General features: G+C 49.5%; 6 protein-coding genes across 6 annotated transcripts; 2 read left to right on the top strand and 4 right to left on the bottom strand.

Moving 5' to 3' along the window:
* Window positions 1-5,203: 5,203 nt before the first annotated feature.
* On the top strand, window positions 5,204-6,643 carry N7500_005024 (glutathione S-transferase family protein; the record flags this gene model as incomplete). The annotated part of the gene is made up of 2 exons (XM_056676169.1): window positions 5,204-5,354; window positions 5,430-6,643. The coding sequence occupies 2 exons, from the start codon at window positions 5,204-5,206 to the stop codon at window positions 6,641-6,643; spliced, it is 1,365 nt and encodes a 454-aa protein (XP_056531169.1).
* Window positions 6,644-7,733: 1,090 nt separating this feature from the next.
* aspf4 (allergen Asp F4) lies at window positions 7,734-8,801 on the bottom strand (the record flags this gene model as incomplete). Its single annotated transcript, XM_056676168.1, has 1 exon — window positions 7,734-8,801. One exon carries the CDS (start codon window positions 8,799-8,801, stop codon window positions 7,734-7,736), a length of 1,068 nt encoding a protein of 355 aa, XP_056531168.1.
* A 1,765-nt stretch (window positions 8,802-10,566) lies between these two features.
* N7500_005022 (isocitrate lyase/PEP mutase family protein) lies at window positions 10,567-11,547 on the bottom strand (the record flags this gene model as incomplete). The annotated part of the gene is made up of 2 exons (XM_056676167.1): window positions 10,567-11,349; window positions 11,413-11,547. The coding sequence occupies 2 exons, from the start codon at window positions 11,545-11,547 to the stop codon at window positions 10,567-10,569; spliced, it is 918 nt and encodes a 305-aa protein (XP_056531167.1).
* Window positions 11,548-12,378: 831 nt separating this feature from the next.
* On the top strand, window positions 12,379-13,902 carry hosA (histone deacetylase HOS2; the record flags this gene model as incomplete). Its single annotated transcript, XM_056676166.1, has 1 exon — window positions 12,379-13,902. The coding sequence occupies one exon, from the start codon at window positions 12,379-12,381 to the stop codon at window positions 13,900-13,902; it is 1,524 nt and encodes a 507-aa protein (XP_056531166.1).
* Window positions 13,903-14,719: 817 nt separating this feature from the next.
* N7500_005020 (OSBP family protein) lies at window positions 14,720-16,600 on the bottom strand (the record flags this gene model as incomplete). Its single annotated transcript, XM_056676165.1, has 9 exons — window positions 14,720-14,820; window positions 14,936-14,997; window positions 15,047-15,360; window positions 15,414-15,663; window positions 15,712-15,987; window positions 16,040-16,150; window positions 16,243-16,348; window positions 16,407-16,484; window positions 16,564-16,600. The coding sequence occupies 9 exons, from the start codon at window positions 16,598-16,600 to the stop codon at window positions 14,720-14,722; spliced, it is 1,335 nt and encodes a 444-aa protein (XP_056531165.1).
* Window positions 16,601-17,249: 649 nt separating this feature from the next.
* Window positions 17,250-18,186, bottom strand: N7500_005019 (GIG1 family protein; the record flags this gene model as incomplete). Its single annotated transcript, XM_056676164.1, has 4 exons — window positions 17,250-17,396; window positions 17,443-17,621; window positions 17,680-17,862; window positions 17,922-18,186. The coding sequence occupies 4 exons, from the start codon at window positions 18,184-18,186 to the stop codon at window positions 17,250-17,252; spliced, it is 774 nt and encodes a 257-aa protein (XP_056531164.1).
* Between the last annotated feature and the right edge of the window lie 487 nt (window positions 18,187-18,673).

The following is an 18,673-nucleotide window of genomic DNA, read 5'->3' as shown; positions in this document are numbered from 1 at the left end:
CCACACCAGGGGGTGAAGTCGATCTCCCATCGTGAAACTTCAGGCCCAGTGATGTGCACAACGTAACCACTAAGGGGATGGGAGGGGGAAATGTTGAACAAACCCCTCTCGATGTAATCTTCACCATCAGCCAATAATCATGAGGACTGGGGTCATATATTGCATACAGGGATCCATCCTTCTCCAGATGTGCTACGACGCTGTTCTGCATACTCCGTACTTTCGAAATGATGATGTGCAATGCACAGTCCTCTGCAGGAAGACGATCCTGGCCAGGGACTATCAGCCACAATATTGCTATAGGCGGAGGCTAATTGACTCTGTACTCCGGTAGGGTGGGTGTGTGTAATGCTGTGTGTGAAATGTTAAACGACTCAAAATCGGACTTCATTTGTATTACATGTGGTTATTAGAACCCCGGAGGGCCTAAGCGGGAGTGAGTGATAAAAGATAAGCAAAAAAAGGGGATTATGAATGGAGTACGGAGTACGGAGTAGTATGGAGTATATAGTAATTTGGAATTATAGCCGAAGTGCATGCAACCGGAGTACGGAGTACTCAAAGCGAAACCCGTTAGAACTGCCCAATATCAATTACCCCAAAGGGTTCTATGTGTATTCTGGTCTCAACCATGGCTTGATCTAGTTTGGTAGGACGGGTAAAAAACCCCACGGTTTAGAATGGGTCCTCGATTGGCGACTTCAACCCTCTTTCATTTTCATTTTCATTTTCCTTGGGATTTTCTTTTTGTTCTCCTTTTTGGTCTAACCCCTGGGACCGTACCACCCTAGTCGTTATTGTCTAAATGTATACGGAGTGTGCATATGTACCTGGCTCGGTTGGCATAGATATGTGCATGATATGTCATATATCTGTTCAAGAAAGTTCGGGAACGAATCCGTCGGATGAACAGGCGTATCCTTATTCTGTATGTAATCCCAGCATTCTGGGATCTCGGCTGTCGCGCCCTTAGTGTGTAATCAATACGAATCGGCCATCCCGTTTGGCCCTAAGTCAACGAAAAAATTGAAAAATCTTCCAATATTTTCTTTTTCTTCTAGTTTAGTTTTCTTTTTAGTTTTCTTTTTCCCACTAACGCTACTCTCTCTCGGGATCTGCAAACATGCACGTGTTGTGATCTGACGTCTTGTTCTCTCCTATTGAGTCATAAAGGATCAGGTGTGCTTGGACCTATGTGGTTTATCATGTTCCAATTAGAGGTTGTACAACTAATAAAAAGAAACATTTTCTTTAAAAAAAGAAAAGAAAATGGGAAAAAAAAAGTCGTTCTCACCGCATCAAGGAACCGTCCCTATGGAGCCTTGGTGGGCCCACGGGAGATTGCCCTTTACCAGTTGTCATCTCGCGTGGTTTCATGATTTACTGTACATGGGGGGTTGTGAGACCTAAGCAGAAAATTAGAAGAGCTGCATACTTAGTCCATGTACCCTAACCTTCATCTGTATATACTATGTATATATTGAGGTAGCACGACATATATGTTTGATTACTATGTCTCATTTTCCCTCCACTCTCCTCCACTAGTGGTTCACAGGAAACAGAAAGCGCCACAAGAGAAGGAGTGGGGAACTTCTAGAAAAAAATGGGAATTTTCTATTGGATTACCACTTGGGGCTGCATTATTCATTGCCTTGCCCGAGGGCCAAGTTGAGCAAGTAAATCGCATTAAATTCCTACGTCAGATCAGGTGGATACTCAGCCTCCTGTTCATGGCAGGGATGTTCGATGGGGATTTTAGGGCCTAATTTAGTCTGTAATAGTGACGGTTGACCGGAAAGGTTGGGGGAGGGGGAGACTTTGATTTCTATAAGAGCCCTACTCCCGTAACCTTTTTTTCCTTCCCCTTCTCTCCATCCACTTTACTCTACTCTATACCTTATTCTGCTACGTCCTACTAGCTTCTTGGGTTATCCAATCTGTCAACCTTGAAGAACTACCATCAACCCTCTTCAAACCTTCCAACCCTTCCAACACAATTCACAATGCCTTCCGTCGGATCCTCTCAGTTCCCTCCATGCCCCGGTCCTCCTCCTAAGGGCCCTCTACCTCCGCTTCCGAAATAAACAGTCCACAGTCCCCTCTTCTCAACGAACATGATGACCCCGGCGCATTCTGGTCCACCAGATCCGCCCATGACCTGGACCCTCTCAGCATGGATATTATGACTGCGACTTCGACCTAGTTTCGATCTCACCTGCGATTCTTTGTTTTCGATTCGGACCTTCAACACCTAATTTACACTATGGTCCCGCCTACCGCCTAAACAAAATCACGCCCTTGCTTAAAGTTGGTCTTGATACGGCAAACCAAAGACCGCTAGCTTTTCCACCGTCCATGGGTGCCTCTTGGCATTCCAATGCGACGATGCATCGCTAGCCACAGCTTTATGCGCGTGGTAAAAAAAAATTGTTTTGAATGGGCCTCGGACAATTTTTTTAATTCTCATTTTTGGGATTCACTTTTCTGTTTCTTTGTCCTCTCGCTCTTCAGCAACCCTACTCGTCCGCTATGGGACCCAGCGCCGGCGCTACCATTCCCTCGAGCTGCATTAATAGCCTTTCTATTTCTTGCTCTTTGTCTCCAACTCTTGACACTATTAATTACCCCCCGGTCTTCTGTGGGGCTTTCATTTCACCCATTCGATCTTGACCTACCTGTGACGCGCAGATGCGGAGAATGGTGCAGCTCCTCAGCCGCTGCACCTCAATTGGACAATGCGAACTTGTCTACAGCCCCCGTCTTGGTGCCTAGGATTGACCGGGGTTACTGTGCGATCGTCACCATAGCACTGATCAGGCGCATAGTGTCTTTTTTTCTTTTTCCCCCCTGTCTGCCGTTGTGACCTGTCATTCTGACCGTTTGAACGTCTGTTTAATTCTCTTTTTTTCGTTTATCTTTTCCCCTGGTTTTATGTTTTCCCCTGCATCTGGCCGAATCTGAATCGATATGTATCATAGACTTAGTATACCCAACAGAGCAATTTGTGTTTTATCTACAACGTTCCAAGTCTGTGATTAATTGCTTACGGTCCACGCATATGTCGTGCATAAGGAAGACCGGGGACTGCGGGTGACACCCACCTGACCGCCCGTTTTCACTAACCAGCCGGCATCCCGCACAAAACCACTAGTAGCGAAGCTAGCAGGGATCTCACGGGGGCGGATGTCGCGGTAGTCCAATTGACGCATATTTCGCGCACAAATGAATATACCAGATACGAGTGATTTAGAAACTATACGTCAGTATGACTCATTAGTTGGGGGGCAGACCCATCTATGAGGCCCCATAGTGTATACGCATTTCTTCCATCATAAGATCTGAGGTACCGATCTGACGCGATCCTTATCGAGCCTCCCATTATGATTTACAGCGCATTCGCCAGATCCAGTCCAATGCATGGCTGCAAGGCCGATACATTGGACATTCCGCATGTCGCTGCATGGCTGGAACTCATATATGCGACTCGAACATAGTCTTCAATCACACCATACTATCTCACCCGGTTGCATGCATACACCCCAAACAGGGATTGAACGTTGGCCAGACTAAGACATATCGGTAACGTCCCTAGCATGTGCATATTTAGCTCGTAATATCCACGGCTAAACGGTAAACGGCCGAGCGGAGCAAGAAGGAAGCAAGATACGAGTTTGGCCCCGTCCGAGCGCCTCGGCTTTTAGTAACCATATTGGTGTCCTACACCTTAATGCTGTTAGGACTCTGAACACAATGGAGATCAGCTTACTGTTTATATTTCCAGATACAGTAGCTGGGCTAACATATACTCCATGCTTAAGTTGTTTCTCCTAGTCAATTGTCAATAGCACCCCCAAGTGGTGGTTCCAAGCTATTTCCAAGGAAATCCGATCATCCTGTTGATTAGACTATGATCACTGTGGCCTACAAATGCAGGAGTGCTAGGATCCTCGTTAACCGTTGATCCATCACTTGACTGATACAGTTGCATGTCGTCATTGAAGAATTCCCGACAATCTGTGTCCAATAGATCTCGCAGATAGTGTTCCAAGGTTCCTTCCCCCGCTTCTCCCCCTCAACCCGATACACTTTGTTTATCCATGGGTTATCCTTGGATGTTCCATGGATAAATTGACTTTTGTTTCAATTTCCAAGCTAGGCTATCTTGGTGAGATCAAGTGACCCCAGCAAGCTTTCGGCTCAAATCAATAGATCATGGAGTTTTGACCTCTGTCTCAGGCCCCAGGGGATGTCCGTGCTTCTTAAAATAACCTTGTAACCTTCAAGGAACCGGGTGGACAACTCTGTGTGGCTGTCAGCTCTGGGGCCCTAGCATGTGTAGCCACGTGCATCAAATGAGGTCATTCGCTGGATATCTTACTCTAATCGGAGATATAATAATCGAGTACTCCGTACTTTATCTGAACCTCGTGATGTATAGGGTCAAGGATCATGTTCTAGGCAGAGAGACGGACCTTGCGAGAAATAGCGGTATGCAACAGATGCGTTGGGCTTTCAGCTCCCTGGGCCGTGCTGCGAGATGCGGTGTATACGAATATTGAGGCTCTTAATGTTCTAGATGGCTTGCGTCGTATGACTGAGCCCCATTGAGCTTTGACACCGATACCTTTTGCCCGGGCTGAGTGAGATGGATGCTCCGAGTACCAGGTTGAGTATGGCTTTTGGGCGAGATTGGAAGATATATCCGATTCGCTCCCTCTTGCATTACGTATATCTCAGCCATTGTCAATCTATTCAAAACCATATACGGAGCTAATTATCAATGATTCTGGTGAAATGAAATGGCGTTGCCTAGCTCGTAATTCAAGCCACATCTTGGTTCTCTTGCTGACTTCCAAGAAGCTTGGATTCTAGCGCGAAAGTTCGTCGTATTTTTATTTTTTTCTATTTTGACTTTCAGGTTGATAACGGCATTTGGTCGTGGAGGATATATGCAGCTATACATCCTAGTATAGATAAACGAGAGCGAACCAATCTGGAGAAGAGAAAAATAATTTCTTTTCATGCTTATCAGGAATCTATCATCTATAGACCATTCACACCTCGATCAAGATGAATAAACGCATTGTATCTTGTAGTCAGTAGAAGCCGAAGATCTTATATCAAGAAACCGAGGATAAACACACGTGATTTGCCCGCCCAAATCAATCACGGCCAGCCCTGCTTCCCCAAGCGCAAAGCCACCATGGTACTACAATTGCATGTATGGGGCCCGGCCTTTACTCTGCCCTCAATTGACGCACAATGCCTTGCTGCAATTGCATACTGTTCCGAAGTCCTCCCTAAGGACTCGTGGGAGCTGATCGCGAGCAGCGATCCCTCCGTGTCCCCAACAGGTCAGTGACGTGACCGGAACAAAAAAAAAAAAAACATCACCAGAACCAGACAGCTAACAGGACACTTACGAATAGGTGAGCTTCCAGCTCTTCAGAATGGCTCTATCTGGGTGAGCCGGTTCCGCAATATCGTCGACTACCTCCGCCAATACTCGGAGGGAGCATGGAACCTGGATCAAAACCTAGACGACGTACAAAAAGCCGATAGTATTGCGTACGCACTCCCTACGCCCGAAATGGCGCGAGAAACAAAAAAAATACTAACAATAAACCCTCCTCCCAGCTTCTCCTCCTTCATCGAATCCCGCGGCCAATCCCTCCTCGATCTCTCCCTCTACGTAACCAGCCAGAACTACTACACCAACACATCCCCAGCCTACGGTTCTCTCCTCCAATGGCCCAACCAATGGATCCTTCCACCTAAGCTCCACAGCGCCGCCAAAACCCGCACCGAACACCTCGGCCTATCCTCGCTAGACCTGCAAGCAATGGAAGACCAGCGCAAACGCGAGCACTCCGCCGCCGTAGCAGCCGGACAAATCCCTAGCAACATGATCCAGCAGCCTCGTGACACAGTCTCCAAACTCCTCGGCCGCACAGCGCAAACCAATCAGTTCCGGCTGGAAGCCCTCACAGCCGATTTCTTCGAGCCACTCGAAGCAATGCTTGCCCGCAGCAAGATTTGTCTGCTCCCCGCCGACGACAACAACAACCCCTCCTCTCTGGACTGCGTCGCGCTGGGCTACCTGTCGCTGGCGCTCGTACCGGAGCTAGCCTTCCCCTGGCTGCGCGATGCGATGCGCGCCAAGGCCCCGTTACTGACAGCATACACGGAGCGCATGCGCAGCCGCTGTTTCGGAGACGCACCCGTCGAGGCTAAGCATGCTTTCCAGCCGACGGCACCAGCTGCTCTGCCGTGGCGCGCACCTGAGCGCATCTCCGTCGCTGCTGTCGGGACTACCCTCCTTGGCACGTTGGCGGATAACACGCCATTTTTGCGTGAGGTGCGCCAGAATAGGCGGCTGAAGCAGGCTGTTGAGGCTGATTCGGCGTTTAGCTCGGTTGAGAAACAGGTTCTGTCTTCGTATGCGGATTCTAGTAACAAGGATATGTTATTGTCTATTGCCACTGCTGTGGCGGGCACGGCTGCTCTCGTTGGGTATATGGTGCATGTAGGCTTGCTTTCTTTTTCGGCTGGAGGTGTCCAGGAAGAGGAGGAGTTTGAGGAAGATGCAGGTGTGTTGCAGGTTGATCCTGGGTCTGCGGCTGACTTCCTGGGCGCGTTCTAGGCATTGAAAGCTCCTTGCGTCTGGTCCCGTGGACGTTAGGGGATTGGTGTTTTGTTCTACTATTTGAGGTGAACGCGAAGGCTGTACGATAACAGTGCGTTTTGTCCTTTGTACTTGTGTGTCGACCTCCGGTTGCTTGCCACACCAAACTTGCAGGTTTTTGATCTGGCCCACTGCTCAAAATATCTCCTTTGTTTTTAGCTTTATAATCACATTCAATAGAAGATTCATTTGCTTACTATGGTAGATAATCGAGTCCTCAAAGAATCCAGTAGTGACATTCATCCTTGGTAGATGTCACTGCATGTATGCTGGCATTCCTCCGAAGCCCTAACTCTGAACTTGACATCTCAGATTCATCCACGAAAATTCCTGAAACTACCTAAATAATGTACGGAGGTCATAATTTTACGTATTAAGCTTTTGGTTTGACATTTATAATATGTTCAAATTTGGACTTCATCCGTCAAAATGGCAACCCTCTTGCTCAAACATGCACAGATAATTAGTTGAGCCTCATGCAAGCCATACAATTTAGTGCCGAAGGATCATAGCATATCGGTTTCGGGGTAGTGGGGCTTGGCGATAGACACGATTTCGTTTCAGGTTTATGACCGACGAACTGGCGTCGGGCCCTAATGATCCTGGGAGACTAGAGGGGATAATGGACCGATGGTACATTGGGGTCGATGTCCCTCTGTAGGTATCGGCGCTTAATGGCTATTAAATACAATCAAGTATACAGAGTAAGTAGGTTTGAATGAAAGGAAAAAGGAAATGATATCAACTCTCAAATCAGATGGTATATGTACAGAGAAGAAAGACGAAAGGACGCGAATCATGACCACAAAGATATGTATAAACTCCTAGACGGGAACAAAGATATCCATCGAGGAGCCGCTCGAAGATGGAAGGATGTGTGGCCAGGATGGTTGTTGGGACAAGCGACCTGCGCACGCACACATCGAATCAGGGAAAAGATACAAGGACACCTTCGGCGTTGAACCATTTGCGCAAGAAAGACGAGATCTCAGTAGAGAGGATAAAATTGCTGAAAATAGGACGAGATGGGAACACTTGGCGTGACCGTTTAAGAGGACCAGCCCAGGTTGACGACGAGGCGGACGGGGCCAGCGGACTGGGAAACGGCCTTGTCGGGCTTGCCCTGATCGGCGGAGGTGTAGGCGCTGACAACTTTGGAAGCACCCTGGGAGATAGAAGAGCACTTCTCACCCTCGTGGTTGCAGATCTGCATACCAGCAATGTGCATGTCGGCGAGCTGGGCGATGATGCAGGAGACGTCCCAGCCGGAGAAGCCGTCGTTCTGGGAGTTGCTCATGTCGAACTCACCCCAGGTGGAGGCGTACTCGCCGACGAAGTTGGTAGGGAGACCTTCGCCTTCGGCAGCACCCCAACCACCCTGAGAGTCATCATCGATGGCGACGAAGGTGCTGTGGCCAGGCTCGACGGTGAAGCTCAGAGCCTTGTTGGGGCTCCAGAAACCGTTCAGACCACCGCTGGGACCGTACGAGTTCCACATGACGACGGTCCAGGCCTTGGAGTTGTCATTCTCGAAACGGATAACGTGCTTGTACTCGCTGGCGGTGTCCTCTTCGACGCGGATCATGTTGCTACCCCATGGGCTACCGACGTTGCCGATGTAGTCCCAGTCGAGGGAGCCGACGCGCTTGCTGGCAGTGGAGGAACCGAATCCCTTGGTGGAGTACTTGCCGTCGGAAGGGTAGTTGGCCCAGTTGCTGGAGCCAGAAGAGCCGGAGCTGGAGGGGCTAGAGGCAACGGGGGTGGGCTTGACGGTCTCAACGGCCTCCTCGGTGGAGGACTTGGCGGCGGCACTGGTGGTTGAAGAGGGAGCAACGGTAGCCTTGGGGGCCTCGGTGGTGGAAGAAGCATCAGCGGAGGTCTCGCCGAACCAGTTGTTGATCCAGTGGACGAGCTTGCCGTCAATGGTAGCGGCAACAACATCCTCACCACGCTTCTCAACATTGGCAATCTGAGGGGCAGCAGTGACAGTGGGCTCGACGTCAATGTCGACGACGTCTCGGAGGTGGTTGTGACGGCGGTCGTGGCCGTGAAGACGAGCGACAGCCGACCCAGCGGTCAGCGCTGTCATCAACAGCATCGAGTTGGAGAAATGCATCTTGAAAATTGAAGTAATGAGTGACTTGAGCGAAAGCTCTGGAAAATTCAATTCAAAGGAATGTGTGTGAGGATGAAGAGAGAAGAGAAGAAAGTGGACTAGGGGGGCCTATTAGTACAATACCAAGTTACACACAACGGGCTGTTAGGCTGGGACTTGAACCCAAAAAAGAAACTCCCAAAAATCAGGGGCCATCGATTTATGATTGGTCGGTGCCTGGCGGTTCCTGGCCGTGCACCGATTTTACCCGGTTTGATTGGTTCCAAGGCTGGCTGTCAAGGGCCCAGACTCTATTTCCCTTGGTATTGTTTACTTGGCTATACTATGTCTCCCAGGCTGTGCAGGTGGGATAAGGGGTTGTCTCTCCTATATTCAGTATTTTTATCCTCTTCTCCTACTCCGTGCTCCGTATTATTAAAGAACATCCGTTCTATTATTATGATTCCTATTATTGAAAATTTGTCATTGATTTATACTTGCCTAATGTCAAACACGTGTACGGAGTACCATCGGAATGCTAAATATCTCGAAGACGTGGACACGAGAGCCCAACGTCCATATGAGGGTTTGAATACCAAGGCTTTTGTAAAATTTCGATACGATGCACAAAGAACGTTCAAACTTACACATACACCTCAAGACGACTATCCCCGTCATCCTAATTCCCCACATAAACCAATCGGCGCAGGTGGACAGTAAGGATCTGAACTGTCTTACGAATTCCAAGGCAATCTGAAATAACAACTCACACGACAACATACGTGGACACTCGTTAGCACCTTATAAGTATGTTAGTACCCAACTCGTTACAACATACAGCAAAGAGATCACATTTTCCTCCCCGTAACAATTAATATAAGGATTGACCTCACTCTGTTAATCGTATCCACGGATGTGCGCATAACAGGGCGAATCTCTGCCGTTGATCTGCGGCCAGACCCCTACGCGGCCGATGGGTCCTCGATATTTTTCTGTAAGGCACACCCATTTGTATCTTCACTGGTGGCGTCGAAGCCGTTCTCCACCCACATGACGAGTCTCCGGACTGTCTCCATAATGGCAGGCCGAAATGGCCCGTCGGGAATCCAGGCCTTCTAACTCAACTCGGGCTAAATCTTGAAGTCGTTTCATGTGTGTCTAGTTTTACTGAAACTTTAAGCGCACCTGGCTTTCCAAAGATTCCGAACGGAGTACAAAGTATGTACTCGGTACTCCGTATATCGTAGTATACTGTATCATCGTATCAACGGTGTACGGAGTACGGTTTGCCACAAGCGTTTCCTGAAACATTAGGGTTATTCGTGCAGGAACCCCTGGCAGACACCTTGATGCAGGTACCCACGACTTTGAACACTTAAATCAATATAATCACAGCAGACCCCTTCAAGCCCCTGGATCAAAAATTATAGAAAATGGCCCCGGGGGCTTGTCAATAAACAAAACCAAGGTCGACACGGGAGGATCCTCGGTACGATCGATCTACAACTTATCCTATTGGCTGGGGGAAATGAAATCTGCTGTCAGTGTACCCGCGAACCATAACCATAAAAGAAAACCACATGGCTCCCTTTCTTTGCATGGTAATCTAAATTAGACCCAGATAATGCACACATTGTTGTATACAGGGTATACAGAATCGTGATTTCAGTTTCTCGAACATAATGAATGTGGCTGAAAAATAGAATCGTACGACGGGTGGAGACGATACTAGTATTTACAATCTTTCTTCTCCAAAGAGGAAGTTGCCGTTTTCACAGGCGTCCATTTATCTTAACTCCACGCCACCGTCAAACGTAACACCACCAGCGGCCGCATCCAACTTCAAATTATCATCCAGCCCACAAACTCTAAACAACATGCGGGGCGTCAACTCCTCGTCAAGACCAGGCAAGCCATCGAGCTTCAATCTCTTCAAGCCCTCCCTCATAGCCAAGAGAGCCGGACCCAGAGTCGCAAGTGGGAAGATAATAATCCGAAATCCAATCCCCTTGGCCTCCTTGGCAGAAATGGAAGGCGTGGACCCATGTTCCACCATATTCAACAGCAACAGCAAAGGCCACGGCGCAAGGTCGGCCACAACCCGGTGGGCCATTTCCCTTGACGAAATGCCTTCTAAGAACCCGACGTCCGCGCCCGCGTCCCTAGCCGCCCGCAGCCGCGCCAAACTCTCTTCATAGCCATGCGGCTGCAGCGAGTCTGTCCGCGCAATGACCACGATATCACTGCCTAAGCGTTCGCGCGCTTGGACAGCCGCTCGGATATGGCTGGTGTAGGTATCCGTATCGACGAGCTGCTTGCCGAAGAGGTGTCCACATCGCTTGGTTTGTACTTGATCCTCGATGTGGAAGGCCGCGACGCCGGACCGCGCGTATTGCTCCGTTGTGCGGGCTACCATGATCGGCCCGCCGTAGCCGGTGTCGGCGTCGGCAATCAGCGGTGTGTGCGGGGAGAGATTTGCTAGCATCTCTGCGTTCGCTCGCATGTCGTTCAGCGTGCAGATTCCGAGGTCTGCTTGGCCATGTACCGAGGCGGCTGTTCCGGCGCCTGTCTAGTGGGTGGTGTCAGCTCTGGGATCCCGACGGGGACATCTTGCTCATCTTGCATTGCATACCATATAAAGCGCATCGAAGCCTGCTGCTAGTGCTAGCCGTGCTGACACTCCGTCATATACTCCTGGGGCTGTGATGAATACCTGTGGATCCTGCAGAGATCGCCGCAGGCTGGTTCCTGCTGATGGTAGACCCATGGTTGTTGTCTTATGGTAACGAAGATCACAGTGACTTGTCAAGCTGATCCGACATAGATATAACTATTGTCTAGGTGAAGAGTTAGGGGCGGATAGACGCTCATCTCAGAAAATGAGCCGCACAAATAGCTTTCTCCCCGAAGGTAGGACGTCATTAAAGGCATTGGAACGCAGGTGAAACAAGCTTTCGCTCATCATCTCTACACTTTTGAGTTCCTCCAGGTAATTGCAGCCCCTTGATGATGTGCAACTCTCCACTTCTCCAGAGCTACGGTGCTGATATAGCTCTCTTGTACCATCGCCTCTATATCAACGTTTCAAGGCACATGGGCAGGCATCTAGAAGATATACCTAACCTCGGTATTGATTCGATGAACATGACTTGGCGTAGATGTGAGTGCCAGAAGCTGATTGCTGCAGCATTCAGTGAATCAATCTAGGAAGATGTGAAGGCCGAGGATCTCCAATGTCACAAGTATCAGAAAGGCACTCAAACGGCTTGGAACGTTGAACATATAGGACTATCATGAGCTTCGACATCTCAAGCCGGGTACTTCACTGAAAAGTAGAACTCAGCGCAATTTCCACATATATAGTATAGCCTATAGTGGTGATGTATGGCCGAAGCACTTCCATCCTCCTTTGCTCCTTCCTATTTGTCCGTTCCTTCCTGGAAGAGCGGGAAACATGCAAGATTGGCCCCGCCCGCCGATCTGCTTAGTCATGAACTTCCGTCGGTCCCATCTCGAATTCCATTTATCCCATCTAAAATGAACGTTTTGGCGTTCATAATTCCTTAATTCCCGGTCCTTAACCCAATTATCGATCTCGATGGCTCGCTCTTCCGTCGTTCAAGAGTATGCATCTCCCTCCACCCCGAAGCCGACCCTTACTCTCGACCAAAAGTCCACTGCCGAGCTCCAAAACCTACAAATAGCTCGTCCACAAGGCTATCGGGTATCATGGCACGCCAATCCAGCCGTTGAGCCCCACCACTTTGGCCAGTCACATCCAATGAAGCCATGGCGCCTCACGCTCACCAAACAGCTCGTCATGGCGTACGGCATGCACCACGCCATGGACCTGTATCTCTCGCGCGCAGCGACCTATGAGGAAATGGCCGACTTCCACGAGAGAGACTACCTCGACTTCCTGAAACAGATCATGCCTGGCGACATAGACAAGCCCGAGCAAGCAGACAACGTGGTGCGCTTCAATTTCGGTGACGATTGTCCCGTCTTCGACGGCCTGTACAGCTACTGCTCGCTATACGCCGGCGGCAGCGTCGACGCCGCGCGCAAGCTCTGCAACAACCAATCCGACATCGCAATTAATTGGTCCGGCGGCCTCCACCATGCCAAAAAAGCCGAAGCAAGCGGCTTCTGCTATGTCAACGACATCGTCCTGGGCACGCTCCAGCTCCTGCGCCACCACCCGCGCGTCATGTACATCGATATCGACGTACACCACGGCGACGGCGTCGAGCAAGCTTTCTGGTCAACTGACCGCGTACTCACAGTCTCCTTCCACAAATACGACAAAGACAACTTCTTCCCGGGCACCGGTGCACGCGAAGACACAGGTCCTGCACACCCACTCAACCCAGGCGCCCACCACGCAATCAACGTCCCGCTCAATGACGGCATCGACGACGAATCTTACATCGCCCTTTTCAAAGAGGTAATCGGCGCATGCATGAAGACCTATCAACCAGGCGCAGTCGTTCTACAATGCGGCGCCGACAGTCTGGGCTGTGACCGACTAGGCTGCTTCAACCTGAACGTGCGCGCGCACGGCGCCTGCGTCGCATACACCAAGACCTTCGGCCTACCCATGCTAGTCGTTGGCGGTGGCGGCTACACACCGCGCAACGTCTCTCGCGCGTGGGCGCACGAGACATCGATCCTGCTCGAGGCAGATAAGATCATCGACCCCACTATCCCGGACTCTGTCGCGTTCCGCAATCACTTCGGTCCTGATTACTCGCTCTTCCCGCCTCTGTCGGAGATGCGCAAGCTTGATAATAAGAATACGCGCGCGTACCTTGAGGGTCTTGTCGAGGCTGTCCATGAGCAGCTGAGGTATATCAAGGGTGCGCCCAGTGTGCAGATGAGCTTTATCCCGCCGGATATACTGGGGTTGCGTGAGGATACCGAGAAGGAGATTGAGGAGCAGACGATGCTGATCGAAGAGGAGAGAGAGGAATATGAGGGTGGTGGGTCGATGGCTGCTGCGGATGCGGCGGCGGCTGGTTCTGGCTTGGCTTACACTGGCTCTGCGGGTGCTATCCCGCGAGGTAATCGGCGACGGGATCTAGAGCGTGGGGCTGGATACAAGGGAGAGTTGTATTCATGATCTTTGTGCAGCTTGGTGACGGGTGAGTCACTCTCAGGAGTAAAGCATGGTTTGACATGGCGTTTTGTGTTTGGATATTGGAGGGGAGTTTTGGTTGTCTTTGTATGGTAATATCTGGTGGCTGGGTAGTTGTCATCTATTGTGATATCCCTCTCTTCTAGGAGAGCTTTGTATAGTAATGGACAGAGACACAAAATCAATTGATCAAAAGTCAAGTGGACTTGAACAAGAGAGGCAAAACTCCTGGATATCAAGATGTAAGTGGACATTGGGGAGATTAATCTGAGAGTAAAACGCCAGGCCCTAAATGCATAAAATGCCGAGAGCACTCAACTTCCTTCATATTGTAACTATAATTGTCTTCATGGATTCTCTTATGTCTGATTGAGACGGTATTAAACCCTGCTATGTACCTCTTGTATTGTATATAGACGTTTAGCATGGAGGATACTCAGATTCAGGTGAGATTTTAGGAAATTGTTTGAGATTTTTGAATTTTCAGATAAAATCAGATCGGGTATCCAGCAATGGGAGCGGCATGATGACCGAGAAAAAACGCTGTGTTGAAACATCAGAGGGGCAGAGGGGAACTATCAGCCGCCTCGAGTGGCTGTGCTGGGTATATCTGCGCAGGTTGACTACATCAAGGCAGAGAGAGAGAGAGAGAGAGGAAGGGAGGGAGAGAGAGGGAGCGTGATATCACTCAAGGATCAGGTGAAAGTGAGAGAGGTGAGGCGACCCCAGCAGCCAGGTTCGATCAAGTCGACGATAGCATGGACGGGGGCCAGAGGGTGGACGCATGGGGCTTTTTGGTGGCTTATGAGGTTTCCTGGGCGTCTACAAACTTCTTCGCTTCTGATGTTTGAGGATCTGTTCGTTCCACGGTGCTTTGGGTGGCATCGGGATTTGTCTCGGAGCCTGGGGGTGGTGGCATTAGCTGGGTGAGGCGGTATATGCCTGGATTCCTAGTTCGCGGAAGCGGAAGGATGAGGGTGATGCGGCGGGATTTGAAATTGCGATGACTCCTTCTGACCTTGGACGATCGGTACGATTGAGAGGATCTGCTTGGTAGCGACCTGGGGATCGTTCATGTCACTTGAGACTGTTAGTTATTAGTCTTTAGGGGTTGAGGAATTGTTCTTACATTTGAGCATTGATGATCCAGTCAAGGTCTTCCTCGCCCTCATCCGGTCCACCGGGACCACCTTGGATATGACGGAAAAGTCGCGGACGCCATTCAAGTCCCTCATCGGCGCGCTTCGCCGCCTCCTCTCGCTGGCGGTCTTCGATCTTGGTCTTTGCGTCCGTTGCAGCTTCATGATCGCGGGCTATAATCGCTTGGACAGTGTCATGCCATAGTCGCTGCGATTCCCGCTCTCCCTGCTCCTCCATGGGGCGGACCAAAGGAGGGGTAGCCTTCGCGTGTGTTGCATCAAACAAGATGTCTTTTTTGTGGGTCTGTTATCGGTCAGCATTGAATCCGGAAGAAGCTTTGGGTATGCGCAACGTACGTGAACATCCTTCAGGTCCATCTCCCCATTCCACATTCCGGACAGTTCATATAGCACCTCTCCAGTCTTTTCGTTCTTGATAGTTCCCCCAATGGCGTTATAAGTACCGGAGAAATATCCTTTGGTCTTGAACTCGATATCGGCCACGAGGTGATTCTCAGGACAACGCACGTAGCTGTGATCGCCAAGTTCATACCTCATCTTTCCGAAAAGAATGCCGCGCGCATACATATTGGGTTGGGTCAGAATACTAGTTTGGTCAGTAACCGAAAGGTCTATAAGGACCGACGCAACATACTATCTTTCGCCCTTTTCTTTATCTCCGTGGTTCAACAGTCGCAGAATGGCGATACCCTCCATCATACTGGCGGCAGAGTTGCCCAAGAATTTACTGCGGGGCTTGAGCGTTCCATCAATCCGGATTTTATGCTCCGGTGCTGCAAAGAAATAGCTCGACTTGGGTGGGTGGTGGGAGGTCTGTTCGGAGATGTAATAGGCACGGGTTCCATCGGGATAGTCCCAGTAGCAAGTGAAGGTCTCTCCCAGGATGGGATTGAGCGGCTTCTTCACTCCTCTATGCAAAGGTTAGCATATATTCCCAGACAAACAGCAAGCGGGCGACATACGGTGGTTTGATGTGCCATCCACTCAGATAAAATTTCACCACGGAGACAAAGCGCTCAAGGGGATCGTCAATGGCCGACATAGGAAGGAGTGTTTCAGGATGGGCCATGAAGCTATAGAAATGATTTTGTCAGTTGATGTATCTCAGCATATGATCCGGTAAGCTCCAGGCTGCCCGCTTGGAGCTGCGGGGTGTAAAACGTACTTGGTGATCCGCTCCAGCATAGACCGGGGCTCGAGAATGAATGTCGGCAAGACGACACGACTCAGATCAGCACCTGGGCGCAACTGAGAAATGATGTGAGACAGTACTAAACCGATATATCAAGTTAGCTCATCTCCGGGGACTGAGTGTGGATTTGCACGTACCGTTTCCCTGATCGGGCTCAACGACCTCATCCTCTCCACTTGGCGGGGAATCTTCCATGGATGATCTAGATGATCTGCCTGGATCAACGTTAGTTGACATGTTGGAATTCTTTGATGTGTGATAGTGGGATGAAAAGTTACGGGAAGACAAACTTACTGGCTTGGGAAGCACGGCGGAGATGCGGAACCGGCATGACTGCGTTCGGAAATAAGCTATATCACGGAATTCCGCTAAGCCCAAGGCATTTATGATAAAGAAGATATTCAGAGGAATAGAAAAATAAAATAGAGAAACAGATGCCTAAATAAACAGCTGACTTGTTTTGGCGGAAATTCCGGAAACCGGGCTATTTTTTTTTTTACTATGGAGAAAAAAAAAAAGAACACGAAAAAAATAGGTTTGTGTAGTTCACAGGGAAAAATGACACAAAAGGACACTAAAAGACAATACATTTAATATTCATACACATATTAAATGCTTAGCACTATGGAGGGGCTAGTGACGTTTCTGATTTTCTGGTTTTCTGATTTTCTGATTTTCTGACTGGGATCAGCTGTAAGGTGCTTATTCCACCTATACCCCCGGAGTACATAGGTAGCTATACCTAGCTATATCTAGAGTATCTACACTCTTTTAGGAATCTAAAAATGATAGAAACGTATACTTCCAGCTTTCTGTTTCATTCAACGTTTTTCCCTAAACGATCGTCAAAGAGGGGCAGTCTTGGCAGGGAATTCCCGTCAGGCCCATGTTGTATACCGGCTATAATGCATGGGTAATGTACGGAGTACCTGGCACTGAACATATGACAAAACTTCCATTCACTTTCTTCAATCTATAATCTAGTAAACAGTGGACATTCGGTCAATCAGTGGTACATCCCCACGGGTGATCTCCCTAACAAATTCCATATCGGGCCGATGGAGCATGACGTGGAAGTGTTCGATGCCGGGAACCGACTTGAGTGATTTCCAGTTCTTGAACCAGACCTATGTTGTCAGCTTTTCATCATGGCAATGCTGACACCTCTCATACCTTTTCCTCGACCCGTGAGAATGTCTTCTGCACGTAGCTCTCGATGGCCTCTCGTGCGCGTGGCGTCAGATCATCTGTGGCTGGATCATCTTCCAGTTGGAACTTGGTCCAGACTACCAAATGGATAATGTCCTTATCCACCCCATATGGCCAGTCATTGTATATGATTCGGACGTCCTCTAGACTTTCGTTAGTATCTCACGTGCTTTACACCCAACCAGGTGACCTGTGCCATACCCTCGTATTCAAAGGGGCCACCTCTTGGCTTGATGTCTTCCACATTACCATCCCCCCAGCCTAGCCTTTCTTTCACCACAAATCTCATGACGGATGTATACTCCGCCTTGATCTGCGCCATATATTCCAGGTACTTGCGCAGCTCGCTTGGGACACGCCGGAACCGATCGATCCGATTGGTGCCTGGTTACACTTTATCGTTAGTTAAATATACCACTGACAATCAGAGGTCTGCGCTTAACTTGTGATCTCCTTCACCTGGTCCCAGTTCTGTCGGGTATAGAGGTAGTCAGGGGTCGCGAGGCACCGGATATTCTTCGGCGTTTGGTCACGTAAATAACTAGGACATTCGGCCGTCCATTGCGACCGAGGTAAATTGACGAGCCAATATGGGAGGCTTTCGGAGGATAGGCTGCGATCGTTGAAGTGCAGGGCTGCATCGGTATCGGTCAATCGCCCGTCGAGGGTGTTGATTGGGGCCGTTGCTAGACTCCTTGAGTGAATCATCGCGAGTAGATCAAGTCCTGAACTGATCTAGTTCGGTCCGCTCTACAATGTGATCTATGGCTTGAGTGGTGAGTGTTGAATCTCCTCCCTTGGGACAACGTCACTCTGCAGTACAGTGCCGAAAGGGGGTATGCGGTTCCGGCAGTCATTTGTCGATCACGTCTCCACCGATCTATTTTTATGCATATACTACGGACCTTGGAAATTGTTCTAAATCCCCAACATAGGGCGTACACTCAGACATTGGGAGCTGTTGGTTTTCTCCAATTCGAACACAGGGCGTGGAATACATGAGAGAGTCCTATCATATAGGGTGGTCTTGGGCAGGGCTAAGAATATGTAACGTCTCTCCTCCCTCTCTCGTCCATCTGCAGAGGGATACACACACTCTCTCCATAGCGAACTCCTATTGTGTGACAATGCTCAGGGTAACACAATCACGCGAAAACACATTACTTTCATATACAGCGCTATCATGAGATCTACA

Source organism: Penicillium coprophilum (assembly GCF_028826855.1).
Source record: "Penicillium coprophilum strain IBT 35676 chromosome Unknown utg000004l_segment0_segment0, whole genome shotgun sequence".
Lineage (NCBI taxonomy): Eukaryota > Fungi > Ascomycota > Eurotiomycetes > Eurotiales > Aspergillaceae > Penicillium > Penicillium coprophilum.
The sequence above is the reverse complement of the archived record's forward strand: the minus strand, read 5'-3'. Positions and strand labels throughout refer to the sequence as shown.